Source organism: Corapipo altera, unplaced genomic scaffold (assembly GCF_003945725.1).
Source record: "Corapipo altera isolate COAL_440 unplaced genomic scaffold, ASM394572v1 255, whole genome shotgun sequence".
Classification (NCBI taxonomy): domain Eukaryota; kingdom Metazoa; phylum Chordata; class Aves; order Passeriformes; family Pipridae; genus Corapipo; species Corapipo altera.
In genome coordinates, this window is record NW_020884929.1 from 413034 (window position 1) to 437846 (window position 24813).

Genomic DNA, 24813 nt, shown 5'->3' on the forward strand with positions numbered 1-24813 from the left:
GAGAGATTACTTCCAGAATATCCAAAAACTGAGGAGTCATGCAGAAAGACCTGTAGGTGTACAGAACTGGGGTCTAGAAGCATTTCCTCCAACCATTTGTTCCTGGGACGAGGTTCAACTGCTCTCTTCCTGAAAACAGAATTTCATATTAAAATAATAATAGTAATAATACATATATCTGTATGTATTTTAGTTTGTACACTGGCCATGATTTATATCACAGAAATGCACAGAAATCTCCTCCCCTGTAACAGGAGATGCAATCCATGATCTGGAAAGTGTTCCATTTAGGGAGTGTGGTCTAGCAAACAAAAATCTTGGATAACTTGCCCATGAAATTCAGTGAATTCAGTGACAACCTTGAGTGTCCTGGGCAGTTATTAGTATTAGCTGAGATTTGTTATATGGTGAAATAAGGTTTGAGTGTTAAAATGAGATCAGCTATTGCAGTCCAACCCCCAGTTTAATGTTAGGCAAAATAAAGTAATATTTTATTATACTTTCTCAGTTCAGAAAGGGCTTTTTTTCCCCATTAACCTGGATGCTTTGTTGATGTACATTCCTTTTTGGTTCAGGTCAACATTTTGCTGTAACAGCAGTGGCCACGAGAGGGAGATCTTACAGTGTATTTAGCTTGCTCTCAGTCTGTGTAAGGGGCGAAATTAAAGCTGAATTAAAGGTTAATTTAAGAACCATATGTGGACACTAGATGCAGAGTTTGAGAGGTCCAAGTCCCTGAAACTGTGAAGTCCCCAGCAAGGCTACATGTGAAATACAACCAGAATGAGGGTGACAGCTTATGAATGTTATGTTTATAGTGGATCTTTCCTAATCCTGATGATGACATGAAAATTGATTACTGTTGTTAATGTTCTGTGATATAGGCAGGGTCCCATGTAGAGATTGTAAGGGGTTCTACCTCTTCTTTGTAAATGAAATGAATGTTCAGCTGACTCCTTTCACTCAAACGTGACTTTAAGCGCTGGTAAAGTTAGAAAATGGGATTTTTCATGTATTTGGAGTCAGGGAAATAACTACTTTCTTTGCCAAAGGACAAGCTAACCTTAATTTTTTTCACTTGTGCCCTGGTCTAAAAGTGCTGCTGTCCTTATTTCCTTGCCAAGAATCGGCTGATTTTGGACTGTTTACTGTTCACAGTAATTTTTTCTGTCTAGCTAAATCATTAATGATGGACAACAATTTTCCCATTCACATTGTTCAAAATGAGCTTGGGAAAGAGATACATTTGTCATGTGAATCACACTGCAGACTTGGAGGCCTGGCTGTTGTTTTCCATTTCCTGAGCTGCAGCTTTTTAAAAAATTGTCTGTATTTGGGCTTTTTAGCCCCTGGTGTATGACAGCAAATCATTGAGGCATCTGGTGGTTTCTAAGAGGATGTAGCCTCTCCAGTTTGAGTCCAGCACAGCATAGTTCTCCCACACAGGAAAAGGAAAGTATCAGTGTGCAGATCCTTTCTGTGCCACACATGCTTTCTCTCCTTCAAATGTCATCAGCTTGTTTTTTTTGACCGATGTGTTTGTTAAATGTTCTAAAGAGCAGCACAGCACAAAATTCACTGTTATTCAGCTGCAGATGAGTAAGCCCAGAGCAGTCACGCTGAGAAGGTGTGCTTTGGGGTCGTAATGCCATGTAATCCACAGTAAGGAATAAGCCCCCTGTAGATTAGATCAGCTTTTGAGCTGTCTTTGACCTCTCCTGACTTCCGTCTCCATCCTACGGGTATGAAACTCGAGCGTGATTTCCACCCACACAGTGGATTTTATGTAGAAGAAATGTCATCGGCTCCGCAGAGAAACCAAAGTGATGGCTGGGAAAACAGGCAGCACATGTTACTCCCTGGAAAATACTTGGTGATTAAATTCACATGAGAATCATTTCTGACATTGCGTGCAGGACGAGATCATTTACACTGACCTAAAGACCTCCAGGTTTTGATATTGTATATAAGGAACGTGCTTTTATCCTTTAAGTTAGATGGTGGACAAAAAACAAGCGTAACAATTCTTTTTTTGTGACTTGTTATCTACAGTTGCTGGGCTTACCAGCTAATGCTGCCAGGCTGGGGAAATATATAATTTCCTTTCTTAAATCTTTCTGTGCTGATGACCCAACTCTTCATTTTCCTTTACAGATTTTGGTTGATAGACTGTCGACAGACACAAGAATCTGTTACTTTTGCTTCCCAAGTGTACAGAGAGATTATCTGTGTCCCCTACATGGCCAAATTTGTGGTGTTTGCCAAATCCCACGATCCCATCGAAGCGCGGTTAAGGTGTTTCTGCATGACGGACGACAAGGTGGATAAAACTCTAGAACAACAGGAAAATTTTGCTGAAGTTGCCAGAAGCAGGGACGTAGAGGTACCGTACAGGACTCTGTTTTCTCCATTTTCTAGTGTCTGCTTTTAAACTAAAATATTTTCTGCCTTCTGTCTGCCACAAGTACTGCAAAATAACTGCCAGCAACTACTGTCATGAGGCAGTATCAACTGTAGTGATAAGATGGAAACTTGGACTGCAGTCAGATATAAAGGAAAAGTAGTGATGAAACACTATTCCCAATGGGAAGCTGCTGAACTCTCAGCTGAGCTTTAGCCCATAGGGCTAAAGGGGGACAGTCAGAGCCAAAAAACACATGTAAATCCCAGTTTCCAGTAACTCCTAAATGCATCTCACTAACCAAAAAGGCAGTTTGACAGTAGTCATGTTTTGTCAGCACCTTTATGTACCAATAAGTTGAAGTAGCAAGTTTGATTAGTATTCTGCTTTACAAAAATAAAATTAAATCTGCTGCTGAACAGGCAAAAGCTTTCCAGGAAACTGCCTGCTAAATGCAGTTTTTCTGGCTCTGTCAGCTTCCTTAGAAGGGATAACAGCTTGGAAGTGCTGTAACTTACAGGCATGGCACATTCCTCTGCTTAGTTCAACCTCTTTTCCTTGAGAATCCCACGTTTAAAAATCTGTCCTCGCTGTTCCTGAAGCTCTGACAGGCATTTCTTGTGCAGAGCAGGTAGATAAAATAAGGATTATCAAACTGCTAAGGCTAAATTTCTGGGAAGTAAGGATGAGACATTAATGTATTGTCAGGCTGAAGGGAACATCTCCCAGACTGCTAATCTGATATTTAAACAAGGGGGGGGGGGAGCATAACAGCACAGTCTGAAGATGTAACAGTACCATTATATAGGGATTTAAGATAGGTATTTACCTGAAGCCTGACTTTGAAAAGCTCTAGGCCTTTACAAATCCACCTGAAATAAATAGAAATCTACTGTTTAACACTGTCTTTGGCTTTTGATTTGATTGCTGAAGAAAATACTTCCCTGCCTGTGATTTCTTCTGTAAGAAGAAATCCTAACCACTGTGATTAATTGCTGCTTTGCTGCTTTTTCCCTTTCCAACAGGTATTAGAAGGAAAACCCATCTATGTTGACTGCTTTGGCAATTTGGTGCCTCTCACAAAGAGTGGGCAACATCATATATTCAGCTTTTTTGCCTTCAAAGAGAATAGACTTCCTCTATTTGTTAAGGTAATACTAATGGCTCCTTTTTTGAATATTTCAAGTTATTGTTCCACCGTATTTTTTGCGAACAAAGGGAAAAAAAATCAATTTATCTAAATTCCCAACTGTAACCTGATTTTTGTCCCTGAACTGTTCCATTTAAAAACATGTATTTTTGCTCTGGCAGGTGCGAGATACCACTCAAGAGCCCTGTGGACGATTATCTTTCATGAAGGAGCCAAAATCTACAAGGGGCCTCGTTCACCAAGCCATATGTAATTTAAACATCACTTTACCCATTTACACAAAGGTACTGTGAAATTACACTGGTCTCTAGTCATCAGCATTATAATACAAACAAGAAAGGAGGAGGGCAAAACACAGTTAAAGTTTTGTGGTCAGGGATTTCAAAGAGGAATAAAGTATAATCCTTACTATAGCGTTTTTGTGTACTTTTAAAACAGCACATCTCAACATATTTTAACTTTCAATGGGTAATGTTCTTAACTGTTTTAGGTATTTATTCATGCTAATTTATAGAGAAAAAGTATGTATATATTTACAGTTTTGGTACAAATAAGGATCACTAGAATTCTAACACGCAGAAGCAACTTTTCTGTTTGTATTTTGCTCAGTTCTGTAGCCCTTCTGTGTTTTAAACTGACAGTTCAATTTTGCTGCTTTTTGACATAAATCAATTGCAGAAACGTTCTGCATTTTCGTCTTTTTTGTTAAATGTTGTCAGAAGTTACTTTTTCCTGCTCTGTTTTAAAAAAATTACATTTTGCCTGCTGTTTTCCCCTTCTCTTTTCGCATGGCAATTTGGAACTGAAAGGAATCAGATTCAGATCAAGAACCAGAAGAGGTAATGTTGCTAAATCAGCATATTTGTGCCTCCTCACACCACTCAAACACAACTAGCAACCACAACTTGGAAGATTAAATCTGTAGTAAAAAGGGCACATTCACCCTTAGCTCAGTGCTACAAACACAAAAAGGAGGAGTGCAATTCAAGACTCTTGTACAGACTCACTTTTACAATGTACAGAGTTTAACTTGCCCTGTGTCAAAATTAGAAATGTTCTGCATTTATAACATCCAGCACAAAGTCAGTGTTAACCCAGAAGTCACAAGTAAGTTTACCTGGAGTATAAGGTTTAGAATTTTCATCTTCAGCATAAACTAAATAGCACCAACTCCCCTCTGTGCTCCCAACCCGGTTCTGGCAGTTGTGGATGTTCCTTAAGGTCTCAGTGGGTAACATTAGAAAAGCATCCCCACATTTTGATGATGTTCAGCTGTTGGAAAGAAGAGGGAGAATAGCCAGCCACCCAAAGCAGATGGACATCTTTTCCTTGGATGCAGAACAGAGTTCAGTAGTTCTGTGGCATGGATTGCAGTTTCCTATTATCATTACAGAGGTATTTACCACTCCTATGGTAAATATGACTTCTTCTATTTGTGTGTGAGAAACTAAAGCACAAAAAGGCAAGCTCATTGGTGGCTAAAACCACCTCCCATTTTAAATTATTTTTGGTTGATTTTATTATTTTTTATATTAATAATATTAGTATGCTGACATAATGCTGATTTGGAAGAACATTAGGGAAATTAAAGGATCCCAGGTTACCATGTAGGCTGATCTGTGCATCAGAGGAATTCAGACTATTATAGATCCATAACACACACTGCTGAGTGTAAAATTTAATTTTGTGAGCCTAAGCATTGCAAGGCATGTACAGACATGCACATGTGGCCAGTGATTTACTTCTGTTCGTTGTCAGTTTATGGAAAAGCAAGGATTTACTCACATCATAACTGAGCCAGTATATTGCATTTATCTTTATCAAGAATATTTTCAAACAACTACAACGTTTTCAACACTCACAAAAAAACTTGGGGGCCTTAACACACACGATATCTTGTACCAGCAGTACTGCACAGCTGATTTCCATTCTCCATGGTCATCCTGCCCTCACCACAAGTTTGTACAGGAAACTGAATGTTTAATGCTACTTCTAAATTTGGGTACTTTTACATGGCCAAATTTACCCGACATGTGCTTGTGTGGACAAATGCTGGCAGAACTGAAATAAACTCAAATCACAAGGCAAGCTCAAAAATTTGCCTCTTGAATTTTCATAGTCTGACAGTGCATTTTGTTTCATGTGTTTTTTTTGGCAAGGATTATATTTTCTTTCACTAAAGAAATTAAGCCATGCTTTTGCTGTTACTGTAAATACATTCTTGGTTCCATGAATCTGTGTGTCTCCATACATCTAGTGGATTTAACTTCACTTCCATGTATAATTCGATTTGAACTTCTAAATTTCCCCCTTTTTTCCCCTTCCAGGTTGACATGACGTCAGAAAAAAGTAAGATTTTCTTTTTTTGGAGTTGAAAGTGTTAAAATGCAGTTCGTATGAAAGATGGTTAAGAGTAAACATAAGCATGAAAGAGAGCTAAGTTTTTTAACTGCTATTGCTAATAACATCAATACTTTAATAGAAAACAATTTATTATCGAAGCAGCTATCCAATTAAATACATTTTAACGTATAAATTAACAATTTAAAACCGTTCATCTAAGCATTTACTTTCCTTTGACATCCCTAGTGATCCTGCTATTGCTATTTTGCTTGTATGGATGCTCATCCCTCCATTTTTTTTTTGTTTTCTCCGCTCGTCGATGCCCATCCTTGCCTCGTACTTGAGACAGACGACAGTATCACTTTTAATGAAAACTTAGTGAAGGCTCCCGTGTATTCCATGGCTCTCATGGAATACAAGCGTGCCAAAAAGCGATACTGTCCAAAGTAACCAGGCTCTTTAACCCTCCCCGCCCTCCCTGCCCTGTACTGTGGTGAAATATGGCTGGAAATATGACATTAAAGCTTGGCACAGCGCGTGTATCCCTTGTACCTCCAGAATCAGGCTGTTACTATTAGAAACTGAGGGTGAGAGGGTCACTGAGGTCTCCTTGGGAGAAGATGCAAATCAAACAAATACCTACATGGACTGAAGAGACTCTCTAATGAGAGCTGCTTCCAATTGAACCATTTCTTGGATCTGTCTAGGGAAAGAATGACATCTGTCTTGTTTCCAGTTAAAGTACCACGTCTTGCATTGTTCCACCGCTGCTTCCTCACCACCAACTCCCCAGACCACAGAGAAGCCCTTTATTTCCCACAGGAGCCACTTTGCTTCTGGCTAATTAACTTGCTTCTTTGGCCAGTGGGACAGTCATGCATTTGATATTTATGAAAAGATATATTACAAGTCTGTGAAGCTAACTACCAGCATTTCAGTGTGTGCTGGACAGTTCACACCAAAACAGTGGCACCAGAAGGCCACATTTTCAGCACCATAATGCTCCTCATTGACCTGGTTATAATTAATGTACAGCACAGACTTTAAGCATTCGGTACACCCAGGAGAACACCGTAGCAAAACAGCTGGTTTTTTTACAGATAAATACAGCTACTTATGTATTGCTTAGGTTCTCCTTATTTGCGTTAGCGCTTTGGCTTTAAGTCTGGAGTGCGGAAATGTGCAGTTCCATGTGATGTTCTACCTTTAAAGGGAAAAAATGTCCAGTTGTAATTCCTAAGCATTGTGTTCTGTTTGTAACTTGCTTCAGTCCTCCACTGTTTCATTCTGTTCAATATCCATTTTCTACGAGTCCTTGCTGAAAGAAACATTCCCAACTGTGGCATAATGGGAATTTGCTGCAGCCAGCTTCCTGTATCTTGATTGCCAGATTAGACAAATATTTCACCACAGTATGTTTTACAGGATTCTCATGTACCTTTAATTTATATGATTAATTTTTAGAGCTCTTGTTTTTTAACCGAAGCTACAACATCCCCAGCAGCATTTGCAACACCTTTGCTTTGCATGGAAATAACTTGCCTTACATGAATTGTACGTATGTGTCTAGTGTGACTGTCTCTGATTTTGGGTTGCCATACATTACATTTTTTAAAACTCTGAAATCACTTCTAAGTTGATTCACAGTTTTTTCCTATTCTCTCTCCTTTTCTTCTCTGTCTTCTCTTTCCTCAGTCAGTTCATTAGTTGTCAATGAGGATGTTCCAAGGAAAGGACCATGCCTCTTAAAACAAAAGACTGTTTGTTTCATTGTGTAGGTGTGAAATCCCCTTAGATGAAATGCCGGTTTGCAGCTGATTCAGATCTCTACGTATTTGGTCATATTTTAGATTACTGCAGAATTACTTTTCACCTTTTATTTTGGTCATTAAGAAAAACAAAACCGTTAACCTGATGTTACTCTGACAGTTTGCTAACACTGGCTTTCTCTTAGAGGAAATCGACTTTCAATCAGTTCTAATGCTTTCCCCCTTTTTTCTTGTTTTTTCTTTTTATTTGAACATTGATCTGTAACATCTGAACAATCTTGAGATGCCTCTCTTTGTGTAACTTCACTGTGTTTCTTCTGGTTTTGGTTTGAAATTTCGTTGTTGTTGTTTTGGTTTCTTTTTAGTGGTGTCCTGATTTGGTTTGTTCCAGCTTTGATACTGTATGTGTGGTTGTGCTCTAGCGATAAAGTGAAGCAAGTTATTTCCTGCCATTTTCCTTTTCAGTTGTTTTTTTTTTTTTCCTCCCCCGTTAGCTTTGCTTTGCTTTGCTCAGATCTTGTGGATCCATCATTCCCGGCCCATTTTGTTGACCTTCCCACCACTGCAACCAAAGACTGTCATTTTCAGTCCTGATTACATTTTCCAATCTCTATTTTTGATTTCCACTTTACTTTCAATGTTTTTCATTCGCATCAAAGATGACGAGACAGAGTCTACAGAAACATCTATCCTGAAAAGCCATCTGGTTAATGAAGTCCCTGTACTAGCCAGTCCAGACCTGTTGTCTGAAGTTTCTGAGATGAAACAAGATTTGATCAAAATGACTGCCATCCTGACAACTGACCCTTCTGATAAATCAGGCTCCATTAAAGTGAAAGATCTTGGAAAACCTGCTGAGGAAGAGCCAGGAGAGCCTTTCGAAATAGTTGAAAGAGTGAAAGAGGACTTAGAAAAAGTAAATGAAATTCTGAGAGGGGGATCCTATACCAGAGAAGAACATGTTTTGCAGAAGTCCCTTTCCAAACAAGAGCCTGTAGAAGAAGAATGGATCATTGTCAGCGATGAGGAAATCGAAGAGGCCAGAAGAAATGCTCCCTCAGAAGTCACAGAGCCGACCGGCGTAGATGTCAGGGTAGACAAAGGGACAGCAAAAAAGGGGAAGCCAGGCATGGCAGGAAAGGTAGAGGATTTAAAAACACACGTTTCTCTTCCTGAGGTACAGCCCCGAACCTTACAAGAGGGCTTAGTAGAAGAGAAGGTTGAAGCTGTAGTAATAAGCAGGGATTCTGAAAAAGGAGGAAAAGAATCTCCAAAAACTGGAAAGGAGCAACAGAAGGTGGCCTCAGAAGTTAAAAAACCCGTCAGGACAAAACTAAAAGAGAAGCCAAAGCCAAAGGAAGGCAAGGTGCAGAGCAGCGGAGAAAAACTGAGACTACCAAAGCTCACTGCAGACGAGTCGCTGCAGGGTGGAGAACCTGGCCTAAAGGTGACAGCTGCTCCGGAGGCTAAAGCCGTGTCCCCTGTTATAGAGGACACTCCCATTGGCTCCATAAAAGATAAAGTGAAAGCTCTTCAGAAACGAGTGGAAGATGAGCAAAAAGTCCGGTCCAAACTACCCGTCAGAGTTCAAGGAAAAGAAAGCCCTGCTGAGAAGGCACCTAAGAAACCAGCACAAGTCAAGAAACCGGTAACACACAAAGCCCAACCGCCCGTCTCGCCTTCTTCTAAGACTGAGAGACTCGAAGAGACCATGTCAGTTCGTGAGCTGATGAAAGCCTTTCAGTCAGGGCAAGACCCATCCAAGAACATATCTGGCCTGTTTGAGCACAAGTCTGTCAAACAGAAGCAACAGGCCCCCGAGAAGGAAACAACCCGGAGGAAAACAACTCCTTCGCAGAGCGAAACGAGGCGAGTCACAAGCCTCAAGACAGACAAACAGAAGGACAAGCCGAGCCCAGTGTCAAAAGCAGAGAAAGAGCCACAACCCAAAAAAGGCAAAACGCAAATTTCTACCACTGAAACCACCAAGAAAGCTGGTGGTAAAGACCAGGCGAAAGAGCAGAGCAGCAAAAAAACAGTGGAACCTCTCCCTCCTGTAGCAGCTGATGCAAGTGCCAAAGAAATGGCGTCTTGGAAGGGCAGGCCTTCTGATGACCAAGGAGATCCTGACTTCCAGATCAGCCCTGACAGGAAAACCTCAACAGACTTTTCTGACGTCATTAAAGAAGAACTGGAGGATAATGACAAATACCAACAGTACCGACACCTCTCGGTGACAGAGGAGGGAGAACTTAACTTGGAGCAAGTACTGACCAGTCCTTTCGGTGTTGCTTTTCCCACAGAGGATGGGAAAGATGGATTCCTTCCCGCTCTTTCTCTGCAAAGTGGTGCTTTTGATGGGAGCTCAGAGAGCCTTAAACACGAAGGTGTGGCTGACTCTCCAGGCAGTCTGCTTGATGGAACCCCTCAGATCAGCTCTGAGGAAAGTTACAAGCATGAGGGTCTTGCAGAGACTCCAGAAACGAGCCCAGAAAGCCTTTCATTCTCACCAAAGAAAACTGATGGGCCAACTGAGGAAGCTAAAGGAGCGGCTAGAGCACACACAACAGCTGAAACATGCTCTCCGAAGGAAGTCTCCTCAAAGGAAGATGAAAAAGGTATTACTGAGAGGCAGCTAGATGCTGTTACTGAGACTAGTAAGTCTCATTCTGACCATGTATCAGAAGAGCGTGTACCTACAGCCTCTGAAGAAGAGGCTGATAAACTTAAAGAAAGTAGCTCAGCTTCCATTATGAAAGATATTAGCAGGGATAAAGAATCCAGAACCACTGCACATTTCACTAAGTCTTCTGAAACACATGACACTGCTTTAGAGAAAGAAAAAGATATAACCTGTGAACGGCGTGTTGCAGTTAGAAGTCCCCAGAAATTGGAACTTTCACTTGCTAGCCATGATAGTGAAGGCTTTAGCCCAGTTGCAGATGACTCTTTGACTATAAGTCATAAAGACTCCCTGGAAGCAAGCCCAGTGCTAGAAGATAACTCATCACACAAAACACCCGACTCTTTGGAGCCCAGTCCTATGAAAGAGTCTCCCTGCCGTGATTCCCTTGAAAGCAGCCCCGTAGAACCAACAGTGAAGGCTTGTATTTTGGGGCAGGGTCCTCTGCAGCCTGTTCTTAGCAAAGGAGAAGGCTGCCCAGAGCTGGCATCGGTGCGTTCCAGGATTCTCCGTGACCCCGAGGGAAGTGCCGATGATGACAGTCTAGAGCAAACATCCCTCATGGAGAGTTCAGGGAAAAGTCCCGTTTCACCCGAGACTCCCAGTTCAGAAGAAATTAGCTACGAAATCACACCTAAAACGGCAGACTTGCAGTCACTCTCAAACATACCAAAGTCGGCCACGATCCCTGAAGTCAATGAAGAGCCAGAGGATGACTCGGAAAGCGAACCGAAGAAGAGATTCACCCCTGAAGAGGAGATGTTTAAAATGGTGACCAAAATCAAAATGTTTGATGAATTGGAACAAGAAGCAAAGCAGAAGAGAGGTTACAAAAAGAATCGTAAGCAAGATGAATCTTGTGTAGTTGCCAGCTCAGAAGCTCCATGTGAAACCGAAACATCAGAGCCAACGACTGTAGTAGAAAAAGATGTACCTACAGTAGTTACACCTGCAGCTGAATCTAGGAAAAGCTCTTCCTCTTCGGAAAGCGAGCCAGAATTGACCCGGCTCAAAAAAGAAGCTGACTCAGGCCTCTTAATGGAGCCTGTGATCCGAGTGCAGCCACCCTCACCTTTACCATCCAGTATGGACTCCAGCTCCAGCCCCGACGAAGCAGGTTTCCAACCCATTGATTCCCAGCAATGCTCTGTCGGGACAGGTGCAGTTAAAACAGAAGGCAAAGGTGACAAAGAGGAACCGCTTATCCTTGGGCGCAGCTGTGAGGCTTCCACAGGAGAATCAGGCACTTGTCATTCCGATGGTTGTGCTGAATCTAAATGTTGTGGCAGTGCAGGTGACTGTGAGACAGTCACACGACCTGGGAGTGCTCTCTCTCACTGCATTGGTGACAGTCCTCAGAAAGAAGTTCACGCTGAGTCTTCGTTAGCACTTGAGCAATATGAGGCTACCAAAAAGGATGTCAAACCCGCGGCAGCATTACACAGAGATCTCGTTTCTACAGGAACTGTGTCAGAGAGGGCAGGGGGCCTTTCTTGTGGGCATGGTACCACCCAGTACTCTGTACCACGAGATGGCAAACTGGCTGAAGATGATACCACTGACTATTCTGCTTTGGGAAGGGATTTGGGAAAAGCAGATACAGGTTTTGAAACATCTCAAAGAGATAGTCCTGCTGAGGAACGATTACCAGAGTATCCATCCCTTACCACTGAAACAGTGGAACTTGACAGTTGTGTAGCAGATGCCACTGACAGTAGTGCTCCATATGTAGTGAGTCCTTATGAAAATGTGTCTTCTGGACATTTCTTTATTGATTCCGAAAGTGAGGTAGGATCTGGTAGAAGTCTGCACTCTAGGGAAACCTATTCTGTTGCAGAAGGGAAAGATCAGACGGGTGAAGCTTTACTTAGTAGAGACACAGGTAGTGAGTATTGCTCTTCAGAGGAAGTGTATATGGAAATAGAGCCCAAACCAGAGGATGGATTTCAGACCATGTCACAAGGGTCTTTGTCCTCAGATTCCATGCAATTAACTGAATCTGCCCTTGAGGATATAAGAGATGAAACGGAGACATTGATGGGTCACGTTGTCATCACTAGAACCGATGTGGATTCTGACATGTGGAGCGAAATACGTGAAGACGATGAAGCTTTTGAAGCTCGGGTGAAAGAAGAGGAACAAAAGATATTCGGGTTGATGGTAGACAGGCGATCGCAAGGCACAACCCCTGACACGACACCGGCCAGGACACCCACTGAAGAAGGGACGCCACTCAGTGAACAAAACCCTTTTCTTTTTCAGGAAGGGAAGTTGTTTGAGATGACTAGAAGTGGAGCCATTGACATGACCAAAAGGAACTACCCAGATGAAAGCTTTCACTTCTTCCAGGGTGGGCAGGAGCCTCAGGAAGAAGTTTCATTATCTGAAGAAGTGAAAGAAGCAGCAGAGGAGGAATCTTCGAAGCTGGAGGGCTCACTGAACCCATTTGCACCTTCAGAATCAGAGGAGTCAGATATACCAGAAAAAGACACAGTGAAATATTCACCCCCGTCACCCGAGTCTAGTGATAAATCAGAAGAAATGACGGGTGAAGGTGTCAGCACAGGCACCTCAAAAGCAGATCTTAAATCCAGAATTCCAATTAAAATGGGTATTTCAGCTTCTTCAAAATCACCAAAGAAAGAAACTGCTGCCTCTGAAGCTGAGCCCCTCTCCAGAATGGAGACCGACATGGTCGATAGCAGTCAGGTGCCTTGCCCCATCTCTCCTGAGCAGTGTGCGGTAGAAGGTGAATTAGATTTTTCCAAAATCACCAGATCAGTTAGTTCCGAACAGGGCGAGGAGTCCCCGGACTCTTCCCCAGAGGAACAGAGATCTGTGATTGAAATCCCCACTGCTCTAATGGAGAGCGTGCCTTCTTGTGAAAGCAAATCCAAAATCCCCGTCCGAACAGCTGCCGCCGCATCGCAGTCCTCGCAACAGTCGGAAAACGAGAACCTTTCCCCGGACGACTTCCTAGACAGTTCGCAGTGTGAAGGAAAAGACGAGCAAGCAAAACCAAAGTCTAAAATTCCTGTCAAATCCACTTCCCAAAAAGCCGAACCGCAGTACACCTACGCGGACACATCTGCCCGCAAGCTGGAGTCCCCCAAAGCTCTCGATGTGACGAGCGCTCTACCTACGAAACAAGATAACCGGAGTAAATCGGAATCTGACGCAAGTAGTCCCGTGGACCCAAAGGCTAAGCGTTCAGTCAAAGCTAGGAGTTATGCTGAGGCAGAAGCAGAGACCAGAGAGAGGGAGAGTGAGATGAAGTTTGATCTAGACTCAGATGAGGCAACAACAGCAAGATCGAAGGTATTTTCATCACGGTTGCCAGTTAAAAACAGAAGCACTACAGGCTCCCGCGGTGCTTTTAGTCCCACAAAAGAAAGTAAGGACCATTTTTTTGATCTTTACAAAAACTCCATAGAGTTCTTTGAAGAAATTAGTGATGAAGCTTCTAAATTAGTGGAAAGACTCACGCAGTCAGAGAGAGAACAAGAATTAGTTTCAGATGATGAAAGCAGTAGCGCCCTAGAAGTTTCAGTTATTGAAAATGTGCCATCCAGTGAGACTCAGCAGTCAGTTCCTGAAGACATCTTTGACACCAGACCCATTTGGGATGAGTCTGTAGAGACTCAGATTGAACGTATCCCTGACGAAAATGTCCATGACCATGCTGAAGGTATTTGCCAACGACTGGGATTCCCTGTGCGACGCATGTCATGAATTAAACTTTTTTGTTTTCTGTTTCCTTTGGGGTGTGTGTGTGCGTGTGTGTATGTGTGTGTTTGTGTATGGATGTAACGCGTGTGGCATTTTCTTTTCAGCTTTTGGTGGTTTTGGTGCGGTTTTTTTCCCCCTGTGAGCTGTTTGGTTTTTTGTTTTTTGTGTTGTGTCTGTGTTCTTGTCTGTGAACCGATCTCAAGATTGCAAACCATAAGTGCTTGTGGGAAGTGTTGCCTTAAGAAACAAAAACACTTCTAAAAATATGTATTGTTTTGCCATTAAAGTGATTGCTTAGGTCATGCACGTTTTGGCTTTTGACTTTCCCTGGCTCTGTTACTAACTATTAACTTTTACTAATGATAAAACATTTGGGCATCAATTGCAAGCAAGATGGGCAAATTAATATTCTTTCAAGTTGTTACACAAAGAGATCTGCAGAAGTTTTAAAGAATTCAACTTTTCACGTTCCTTTTTTTGACGATCTGTGTCTTAAGAAAGCTCTGAGTCACTGGTAATTTTAGTACAAGTTTTCTGGTGTTCGGTTTTCCTCTTGCCTACTTGTGTACTCCTGCTGAGCCGCCACAATGGAAATCCGGGAGCTGAAATGACACGTGCATGTATCGTGAACCCTAAGCAATGTCCCAGTTCTGAGGTATCGCAGTCTGTGTGTGCGCTCAGGGAAAATCAAAACTCAAACTCTACCATCCTCAAATTAGCTGTGGGGATGGGAGAAGCCGTCAGTCTCACCCTTAGCTGAATAAACGAAGACTGACAAATGACCACCTGATTTTTCCTTGCCTTCATTGTGAGTATTTTGTCTCACTCCCTAGTCTGAAGAGTCAAAGACACTTAAATTAACCATGTCTCGAATACAGACCATATGCCAAAGTGCTGTATGGACTGTTTGAACAGAACTTTGCCTACTACAGAAAGAACGTAATCGGAAGCACCGGTCTCGATGAATTCTTCAACCCTGGCATTTACTAAGGAGGCATGGAAAATTATGGCTATCAACCTAGATAAAGTCTTCAATTTAATGTCAGAATGAAGTTTTAGAATAAAGCGCTTGGCCCAAATAGTCACAGTAGGCGCTTCGATCCTGGCTTAGATTTTCACTGGAAAGCCTGATTTTCAGATGGAAAGTGTAGGTAGTTCTGTGTTTTTTAAAAAAAAAAAAATCAAACTTTTTGGTTTTATTTTTTATCCTGGGGATTTACAGTCCTCACTTTAGTTACGCAGCCTGTCCACATTTAGACACAGCAGTTAGAAAAAACAGCACCTTCCCTTCTTGGACTGTATCACCCGTTGAAACTGGTTTTAACTTGTAAAAGGCAACTTGTAGCTCTCTTTGACCTTTAGATCAGCAGGATGATCAGGAAAGGACAGAGGAAAGACTGGCCCACATCGCTGATCATCTTGGATTCAGCTGGACAGGTAAAATGCACGTCCTCTGCTCCGGAGAAAAAGGAGGGTCCGCACTCTTTTCTTGTTTCTTTTCCTGATTATCTAAAAAATGTTTTATAGAAATATTTTATCAACTTACTGTCTTTGGGTTACTGAAGATTCCTGAAATGGATAACAAGGAACTTATTCTTTACCAATCAGTTTAGGACTGTGGGTTTAAGAGACCTGAGGCAGCGAACGAGACTGGGGACAAGTGAAAGGAACACGGAATGACCTGCAGATATCACTGAAAATCAGCTCCAAGGCTCTTACAAAGAGAAGGAGCTGCACACAAATCTCTGTGCTGTGTCAAACTGTGTGGTCTGACAAAAAAATTGGTGCAAAAAATGATGTCAGGTCTGCACTTTTTTTGTATCTCTCACTAGAGCAGTATCAGGCTCCTGAAAGTAAGCCATGCTCTAGGAGTTAAGGAAGAGCTGTATACCAGGGAAAATATTTTAATTCCTTGATAGTGAAGATTATGTTCTGTACTGTTTTCAGAAGTGCCCTCAGTACATGCAAAACATCACTGATACTTTTTTGCTTATGTTGCTCACCTCTTCCTTTCCTGTCCTCTGCTTGAATCCATAGAGTAACTGGGACCATGTGTCGCTCATCGCAACATGGATTTATCCTGAAATCAGTAGGACTTGGACCTGTGCAATGTAACAGATTAGGAATACACTGAAAATTAAATAGACAGCTCTGAAAACAAAACTGGAAAAAGTGGATGCTTGTCAAGACAGACGTTAATGTTCTATAGTTTTATAGGGAGGGCAGGTTAATAGACTTTCATAAATACTCCTTTTTTTAATTATAGTAAAGATTGCTTCTATTAAAGATTACTTTGTCAAATGTTACTGTGGAGGGTGAAATAGTGGTTGGTTTTTGTTCATCAGAAAGACATCAGTTTCTTGGTTTTTTCAGATTTTGGGGTTCATCTGTAACTCATAGACATTTACTTTTCTGTAAATGAAACAAGTCCAGGGGAGTACTAGATGACCCCTTTACAGAGAAGGATTTCTTTTTCAGAGCTAGCAAGGGAACTGGATTTCACAGAAGAGCAAATTCACCAGATCCGAATCGAAAATCCCAATTCACTTCAAGACCAGAGCCACGCACTCCTCAAGTACTGGCTTGAAAGGGATGGGAAACACGCAACAGGTTTGTTTTCATTTGGTGTGTAATTGTCTCCTGTTTGCTACTTGAGGTGGCAGGTGTGTGTGTTGTAATCACAAGGAGGAAATTTGGGCAATATTTTGACTATGGAAAAAAAGACCGTGGATTGTACTTATGGAGTGTTACTTCTAGTCTTATCTGTATAACATGGCAAAATTGTTAAAGGAAAAATCAATTTTTGTAGGCAACCATTCAGTTCTTTTTGGATTTTACACAGCAATGCTTCCAAATGCATTTGTAATTTATATATGATATTGTATTGGTCAGTATCCCACGTATGCCTTTCACGTGGGAAACAGAAAGGAGAGACCGTGTTTAATTCTTAACTGAACTCCACGGTGTTGTTCTGATGCCACAGATACAAATCTTACCCAATGTCTCACGAAAATCAACCGGATGGATATCGTTCACCTCATGGAGACCAGCGGCATTGACTCCACGCAGATCCACGGCACCCGCACCTACACGGAGATGGAACAGTCCATAGGACTGGACCACAGTGAAGGTAAGTGGCAGAAACTTCTGTTTGGAAATGTTTGAGCACTAGAATCCCATTTTAAAAGCATGGGTAGTATGGATGAATGAATGCAAGCCTGGCATCACACGGGTCACTGTCTCACCAGGGATAAGATCTGCGCTGTAACTGATTCTTAGCAAGCAAATAATGTGCTCAGAGACTTTTGCCCAGTTTATTGGGGTTCTTTTGCTCGTACAAGTACTTTCATGACAATTCAGAAGGTTGTTTTAGGATTTGATAAAGACTTGTAGAGGAAAAGTTTTCTGTGCTTTGACAAAACCTTTGGATTTGAGCATCCAGGGTATTGTTGTTCTGCTAGGACGTGATTCCATTTCTTAAGTTTAAAAGTTTGGTGGATTAGATCGTTGATTGTAAACTGAAGAAGCACTTCCAAATTATGTGAATGCAGTTGTGAGTCTTCTATGTGCTTCATTCAATATTGCTTTGAGCTTAGGGGTTGGGGGTGAGTGGGTGTGTTTGTTATGCTTTGAAGCACATAGATGAACTAGTTCTTGTATCAAATCCTTTTGTGAATCTTCTTGCATACTTTGAGGGTTTCGAGAGTAATTAATTTAGCTAAATTTCTGGGTGAACTTTATTTTGTCTGTTACTGTCGAAATTTGGCAGTAGTAGTGGTACTCCATTGTTACTTCAGCTACTTAGAGAGGTTATGTCCCGTCCCACTCAAGATGTTTAAGAGTTGCAGTTAATGTGTTCCATGCAGGGATTTTAAATGCACATGGAGCACAGGAGGGAGTTCCTGCATTCCTGTAATGCCATTTCTCTTGTGTGTTTTTGAAGGATTTTCTGCACTGCAAGAAGAAGTGTACAGCTCAAGACACAAGCAGGAACACCACAGAATATCTAAAGACAGTGAGCCAACCGAACACCCTCCTCTCGTCTCCGAGGAAGAAGTGTCTGCCAGTTATTCTCCTTTTCAGGACAGTACTCCCAGGAGCGAGGCAGAGGTATCCATGGCTGAGCTCCTGAGGCAAGCACATAAGGAACAAGTAGAAACCGAATTCTCAGGGAAACCCCAAGACGTGCCAGGAAAACCATCTGCTTCACAACATGAATATTCGTAAGTGTCAAGAGACCAGGGTGAAAGCTAGGTGGAACAGATTCCCTCTTCTTTGTGTAATAAGAGGATTTTTACAGTTTTCTTTGAAACACAGGACTGCTGTTTAATTTTCCTCCAATTGTGCCCAGGCTTGATTTTTCAGTCCCTGTGGAGGAAGCCTTAAGGCTCAGGAGAGAAAGTCAGTTTGTCGCTGTGAACACAAAGCAATAACCAAGTGTAGTGCATATGGAAGAAAAGAGCGTTAATGTAGAAGTGGGGTTGGTTTTTTTCCAAACTGTGTACAAGTTTTTGTGTGTTAGATGGGAAGTGATGTTAAAACTTAGTGGAATTAACCCTGAATTCTTCTGTGGGGCTCTCAGTGCGGTTGGTGTAGTTTGAAAAGGAACTTGAAATGGATCACGTTTATTTATCCACACCATCCCTAATCCTGTGACCAAGCTGAGACCTCTCCACTGGGTTGATCAAGTTGATCAATGATTAGCTTCGATGTGGAGATGCAGCTCCAAACAGCCAAAGGGCAGTTGAGTCCAGCAGATGGTCTCTTGTGCTCAGGATGTGCTTTACAGCCAGGACAGAGAGAGTGGGAGACAGAAAAGAGCATCTAAGGTAGAAGACTTTTGTTGCACCAATAGGTAAAAATACCAATGCTTCCTAAGGGTTTGCCTGAAGAAATTAATGTTTTTGAGGAATAGAGAACGCACGTGACACAATATTGCCAGTACTACACAGAGGAGCGATGGCAGGAGAATATCACTACACTTGCAGGTCTAAAAATCGGAGGAAAACTGGGCTAGTTTTAAATAGCTTGTAAGGAAGATGTTTTAAGAGGAATTATACAACAATATTGCACGTACATATGCTTGAATTAGATGTGCTACCTTCATATATATATGTTGCATAGTAATGTATGTAATGATAGGTTTCAATAACTTGCAACAGCAGTGAAATCATAGCAGTGTTCAACTGTGAAAATAGCAATACAATCAACACCAGATTGTCTACTAAGTTTCCGTTTGGTAAGGCTCTGGAATTCTACATAAAAGTTGGTCTCTCTTCCCCTGCAGCTTTGTAGATTGCAATTAATGTAGTAGTTGCTCCTCATCCATCTATAGCGATCCAATCTCTTTCCCTAAAATAATAGTAGGTAATATATAGAGTTGTGAGGACCCAGGTGACAGTGAAGCTCACAGAAATATTTTACAAATACCAAGCTTAGCAGAAGTGGGTGCAAGGTTTGGATATTCATTTGGAGTTTGGCTTGGGAAGGTGAGAGGGATGCCCAGCCAGATTACTGTGTAGTTCTCGTCAAGGAGTACCAGTTATTTCTAGGTGACAGGTGACGCAGCAATATTTATTCACTTCATAGTGTTCCATTTATGGCACTTGGGAAGCTCTGCATGGTGGTAACTTCCTTGTACCCTGTGATTCACAGGGTCACAGCTCCAGGAACAGAGCAGTCTACGGCACCGGTAACTGGGAAAGCAGCAAGCACAGCCAAGGGAGAGACAGAAAAAACATCCCCACAGCCCCCGTTCTCTGCACAGAGAGGTGACTCTCCCATCATCCAGGAGCCCGAGGATGCCCAGCTCCACCAGGATGACCCCTCTCCAAGGAGAACTAGTCTTGTGATAGTGGAGTCAACCGATGAGCAGACGGAGAAGTCTGGAAGGGACTACGAAGAGGAATCTTTAGAAAAGGTAAAGAACAAGTTTACTTCAAAATAATGGACACAAAAGGTTTTTTATGTCTCACTCGTTCCTTAGGATGAGAATATTTTTAATTAATCCCCATCTGCCACGGAGTCTTGTCTCCCTCCCTCTGTGGCTAGAAGGGTTAGCTATAGGCATTTCTGTAGAGCTTTGCAAAGCTGAAGCAATCCCAGGATCCTAAATCTAGGCTGTAGTTCTGGTTCTGCTCTGCCCTTATTTGACTTTTGGTCTGTGACAGTTAACAGAGAGAGAATTAGTGTCACTAACAATTGCAGAAACAAACCATGTACAAGCAAAAGCTGAAACATATGTAGTGGAAAATAAAGTAGTAACATTAAAAGCTTATAAAGAAAGGCAAGACTAGCCCAGAGCAGCATGAAAAAATGGCATGAAAGATCTGTGAAGTTGGTGAGATGGAAAAGAGGCAACAAGTTGTGCATTTACTAAGGATGTACTGGAAGAATGGTGTTTATGTAGCATGCAGGCAATAGAGATGGGGATGGGAGAGAACATCAAAACCAATATGAGGCAGGTCTTTGGCTGTGTGAGACAAAGGGACTTTATTGCGATGTTCCAAGAGGGAAGGAAAGAAAGCAAACCATATGGCTTTTAGTGGGGAATTAAATTTTCTTGGCAGATAAAGGTTTAGGAATAAACAGCTTGCTTTGCCTGTTCTAAGCGAAAACGAAGGAGGAGGCATCCTTGGAAATTGAGTTTATTATTTAAGTTAGAGCAGAGAAGGCACAGTTCTACTGATGCAGAAACTGTTCCCTGTTTTGATAACTCACCTTGACGTTTATTAGAAACAGGCTCTTCTGCCTGTGCTGTTTATGTGGCCAAATGTGCCACCTCTAGAAGAGAGGGCCTCTGGGATCTCAGAAAAAAGTGGAATTTAGAATGTGTCAGGTGATTCAAAGAGTACCTACAACAGGGCTCAGTACAAGGGCTGCTGTAGGAAAGGCTGCCCTCAAAATAATGTGCTGGTTTTTCCCTCCGGTTCTTTTATTAAAGTAAAACAACAACTGACACCACTAAAAAGAAACACACCCCCTTAATTTATTTTCCCCTTTATGTTTTCATAGTGTTGCTATTTCCCAAGTCATTCTTTTTAGCCTCTCTTTGCCTTCTGACTTCTTCATTTAGACTTCTAATTCTCCCCTGTGCAGGAGAGAGAATTCCAGCACTTGGTCCGGATATGCTGCCCTCTAATTAAAACTTTTCAGTCCTGCTGTGTGTGCTGCACTCTGTACCTCCCAACAAGGAGGATCAGTAGGCTTTCATATATTTTTCTGTGTAATTAACACAGAAACCATGTGCAATATGCAGGAGTTCCAGGGCTGGTGTAACGAGGCAGAAGCTGTAAGTACTGCTGGTACCATACTGTATTAGGGAGAGGTTCCAACATACTGAAGCTTGAAAATGATGACACCGTTGCAAGCTCCGCAAAACTGATATTTATTACCAAGAGGTGGCCAGCAAAACAAACAAATCCAAAAGGGAGGAAGGAGGAGAGAAATAAGCCCCCAGCAGGACCTCCCCAGTTACCTAGCTGTTGCCCATAAAGTTAGCTTACCTACCTAGCATACCGATAATTACCCATAGCAGAAGCTGCATCCTTGGAGACTCAGTAAGTTCACAAACTGGCAGGCGTCCCTGCCAAGAGGCAACATCGTCCTTGGTGTGAAGCGAGCTCCCTTCCAGGAAAGCACTGTCTGCTTTTATACAATTAACTGAGTGACCTCAGCCTAGGCAGGAGTGGTCATCACTGCCCAGCCAGAGGTTTTCAATCCCACCCCTCTTGGTTATGTAAGTCCATCCCTTCAGCGCGTGCGTGAGAACTTCAGAAATCCCCTCATGCACGCGCAGTACACTTTAGGGGTCTTTTCTGATTGAGTCGGGGGTCGAGCCTTCATCCCCTCCTCTTCAATTTCTCCTTCAAATGCCCTTGGCAGGCAATGAACCAATAGTAGTAGAGCGCCAATTAAAATAGTTTATAAGAAGTTCTCCCTCCAAGGACGAATTCACTGTTTTATCAGTGAACTTGGCAGGGAGAATATAAACTACTTACAGACAGCTGGGGCCAAACACAGACCGAAAGTATCAGCATAAATTCACCCTGGTACACACACCCAACAGAGCACTGCTTCCATGCTTCCCCTAGGAGTTAGCAGAGGAGTTGGGTGGTCTGGAGATGAGCTCGGATGAGGACGAGATGGTCACTACCAGGGTCGTTCGGCGTCGGGTGATTATTCAGGTACCGAGTGGTGAACAACTGCACGAACCTGTGGTGCCTTAGGACCTGGAAACACGGCGCGAGCCACTTAGCTGGAGTTACAGCTGAAGCTGGGATGCTCCCAAATAATGCATGGACTTTGGATAAGCCATTCCAATACCTTAGGATTACAGTAATATTGCTAACCCAGCTCTAAACTCCATTAGGCACCTTAGTAGGAGGAGGAAGATGACTCCTCAGCCCCATACACAATGCAGTCAACTAACATATCTTTGCCTGTCTGCTGTGGCATAACATTTTGTTGCATGTCTTTCTAAGGATTTATTTGCAGAACAGATTTTTTTCTAACACTTTTCAATTTTTCCCCCCATTCTGTAACCAATTAACCGATTTTAAAATTGCTCGTTTCAACTGACCCACATGGAGGCCTCGCTTCACACACACCTTTGTTCTTTGTCATACAGGCTGATACTATGCCTGACATGCCACCAGAAACAGTCACAGAAGAGCAGTATACAGATGAACACGGCCACACAGTGGTAAAGAAGGTATCGTCAGTTCTGCCCCTTCCTACCTTTTTCCTGTCCTATAAAAGGCAGGATAAAACCATCTACATACACACCAGGTTTTTTGCTGTGGAAGGGGCATAATTTGCAGAGTAGAGAGTGGAAGGAATGAGAATTTTTTTTCATGAGAGATACAAAGTTCAAAAAATTATTTTGCTTCTCAAGATCATTCTGTATTACAGTATATAACCTAAGAGGGACATAGTTTGTTAATTTTCCCATGTAAAACCAATAAAAATTCTGCATATACCCATGTCTTACAAGCAAGTTGTTTGGTTTTTTTTTTAAAAAAAGGTACCTGCTTGAATTCATGTTAGAATAAACCACCCCAGCCAAATATTCTTGGGTTTTGATGTACAGGAGTGAGCATGACTGTGTTCTTATGGATGCCTTGGACGATGCTGTGTAGAGCTCTGGCTCATCCATAGAAAGATGCACACCCATCCTCCTGAGAAATTTCTCTCTTCTTGAGCCCTGTTATTGTCTTCTGCTCCTCCTTCTTTGTGCCTCGACAGCTCGAGCACCAGATGAGTCTCTTCAGTGGGTTCATTTTAGCTCACTAGTTCAGCAGTGCTTAGTACCATGAATCTTATCTTTGAAGCCTTTTTGAAAACGCCAGTCTGAAAGTGTTTCCTAGTGGTTGCGCAGTCGTAAAGTGTGTTTTCTCTCTGAAATGCTGTAATCACTGCTTCAGGGAGTCGCTCCACTATCTCTATTGTGCCCACCTACAAAGTCGGTTCATGGAAGCTTTGCCATGTGGTGATGACCTAAGTAAGGCGACTGCATCAACTGGCAGTGTCACCATGGGTCCTTGTGAGCACTTGTGTGGAAGAGTAAAGGGTAAACCATCTGTGCAGGTTCTTTCATGTAGGAAAAGATGCCCTCTGAGTGGGAAATGCTGCACAGAGAACAAGGAGGAATACATTGCTGCTAATTCTTGTGGGACTAAGCTCTGTTTCATCCGCACAGGTCACTCGGAAGATCATCCGTCGGTACGTTTCTCCAGATGGCACAGAAAAAGAGGAAGTCCTAGTGCAAGGAGCACCACAAGCACCTGTCACCGTTGAAGAAGGAGATGGCTATTCCAAAGTTGTGAAACGGGTTGTGCTGAAGAGCGACAGTGAGCAGTCAGAGGTAGATGGTTTTTTCCTCGCAATGCTACAAAGCACCAGCACCCCAACAGGGAACTTAGTCACTGCATCTTATCATGCCCATTCTACAACCAGCTCTACAGCTAGATTAACTTACTGGCCTGTTCTTTGCTTGAAAAACACCTATGACTTTGATGCAAGCTGTTTTAGAGCCAGATAATTAAAAATAAAAACAACCTGAAAAGCTGAGTGCTTTTCAGCCTGCCTTCTCCTGCCATGCTTACACTGTGTGGCCCTGCAGACCTTTGGATATGCAAAACTCTTGGAGAGAGGGACAGCAGCTGGGACCCAGGGTGCATGCTTTCAGGAGTCCTGGGGTGATATGTAGTGAATAACAAGCAGTAATTAGAAATGCAAAAAGTGTCATCAATGTTTTTTCTTGCCAGAATTCCTCATCAGAATTAATTCTCTAGGAGTAAGGAAACAAGCAAACAGAGGCTATTTATTTTGTTGGCCGACCCTTAACAGAGCTACAATTTACTGTATGGAGCCCATAGGCATGAAAGGGATCTTTTGCCAGAGCAAATCGTGCAGTATGGAACTCATCTCCTTCCAGGTGACCCTGTCGGAGCCTGCCGTCGTGCCTAGTGCCTCCAAATTCCAGTCGGAGCCAGTGGAAGGCCGGAAGGTCAGCAAGGTCATCAAGACCACTGTAGTGCACGGAGAGAGGACGGAGAAACACCTGGGGGATGCCAGCTTAGCTTCCGATCTGCCGTCAGCCAAAGAGGACTTCGAAGAGGTACAAGTAACTTTTATAGAAGTATTAAAAGCAGTGTTGCAACATCTGAATCCAGTTCATTGTCCCTTTGACTAGCACACCTTAGAACTTAGATGAACAGAGGGATAAAATACATAG

The 24813-nt window shown here is 42.4% G+C and overlaps 1 protein-coding gene across 22 annotated transcripts in view; it reads left to right on the forward strand.

Annotated features, from left to right (window-relative positions):
- The window catches only part of ANK2 (ankyrin 2), a 176670-nt gene that overhangs the window by 148288 nt on the left and 3569 nt on the right, over nt 1-24813 (forward strand). For 12 of the 22 annotated variants that reach the window (XM_027658938.1, XM_027658940.1, XM_027658945.1 and 9 more), the window contains 13 exons: nt 2155-2383; nt 3427-3552; nt 3713-3835; nt 4361-4390; nt 5879-5900; nt 15438-15512; nt 16554-16685; nt 17059-17205; nt 18019-18298; nt 19731-19995; nt 22705-22788; nt 23776-23940; nt 24514-24696. In XM_027658938.1, coding sequence (XP_027514739.1) covers nt 2155-2383; nt 3427-3552; nt 3713-3835; nt 4361-4390; nt 5879-5900; nt 15438-15512; nt 16554-16685; nt 17059-17205; nt 18019-18298; nt 19731-19995; nt 22705-22788; nt 23776-23940; nt 24514-24696 — 1861 coding nt within the window. Of the gene's footprint in view, nt 1-2154; nt 2384-3426; nt 3553-3712; nt 3836-4360; nt 4391-5878; nt 5901-8322; nt 14035-15437; nt 15513-16553; nt 16686-17058; nt 17206-18018; nt 18299-19730; nt 19996-22168; nt 22262-22704; nt 22789-23775; nt 23941-24513; nt 24697-24813 lie in introns of all 22 variants that reach the window. The other 10 variants (XM_027658933.1, XM_027658934.1, XM_027658942.1 and 7 more) reach the window with 4 other exon arrangements.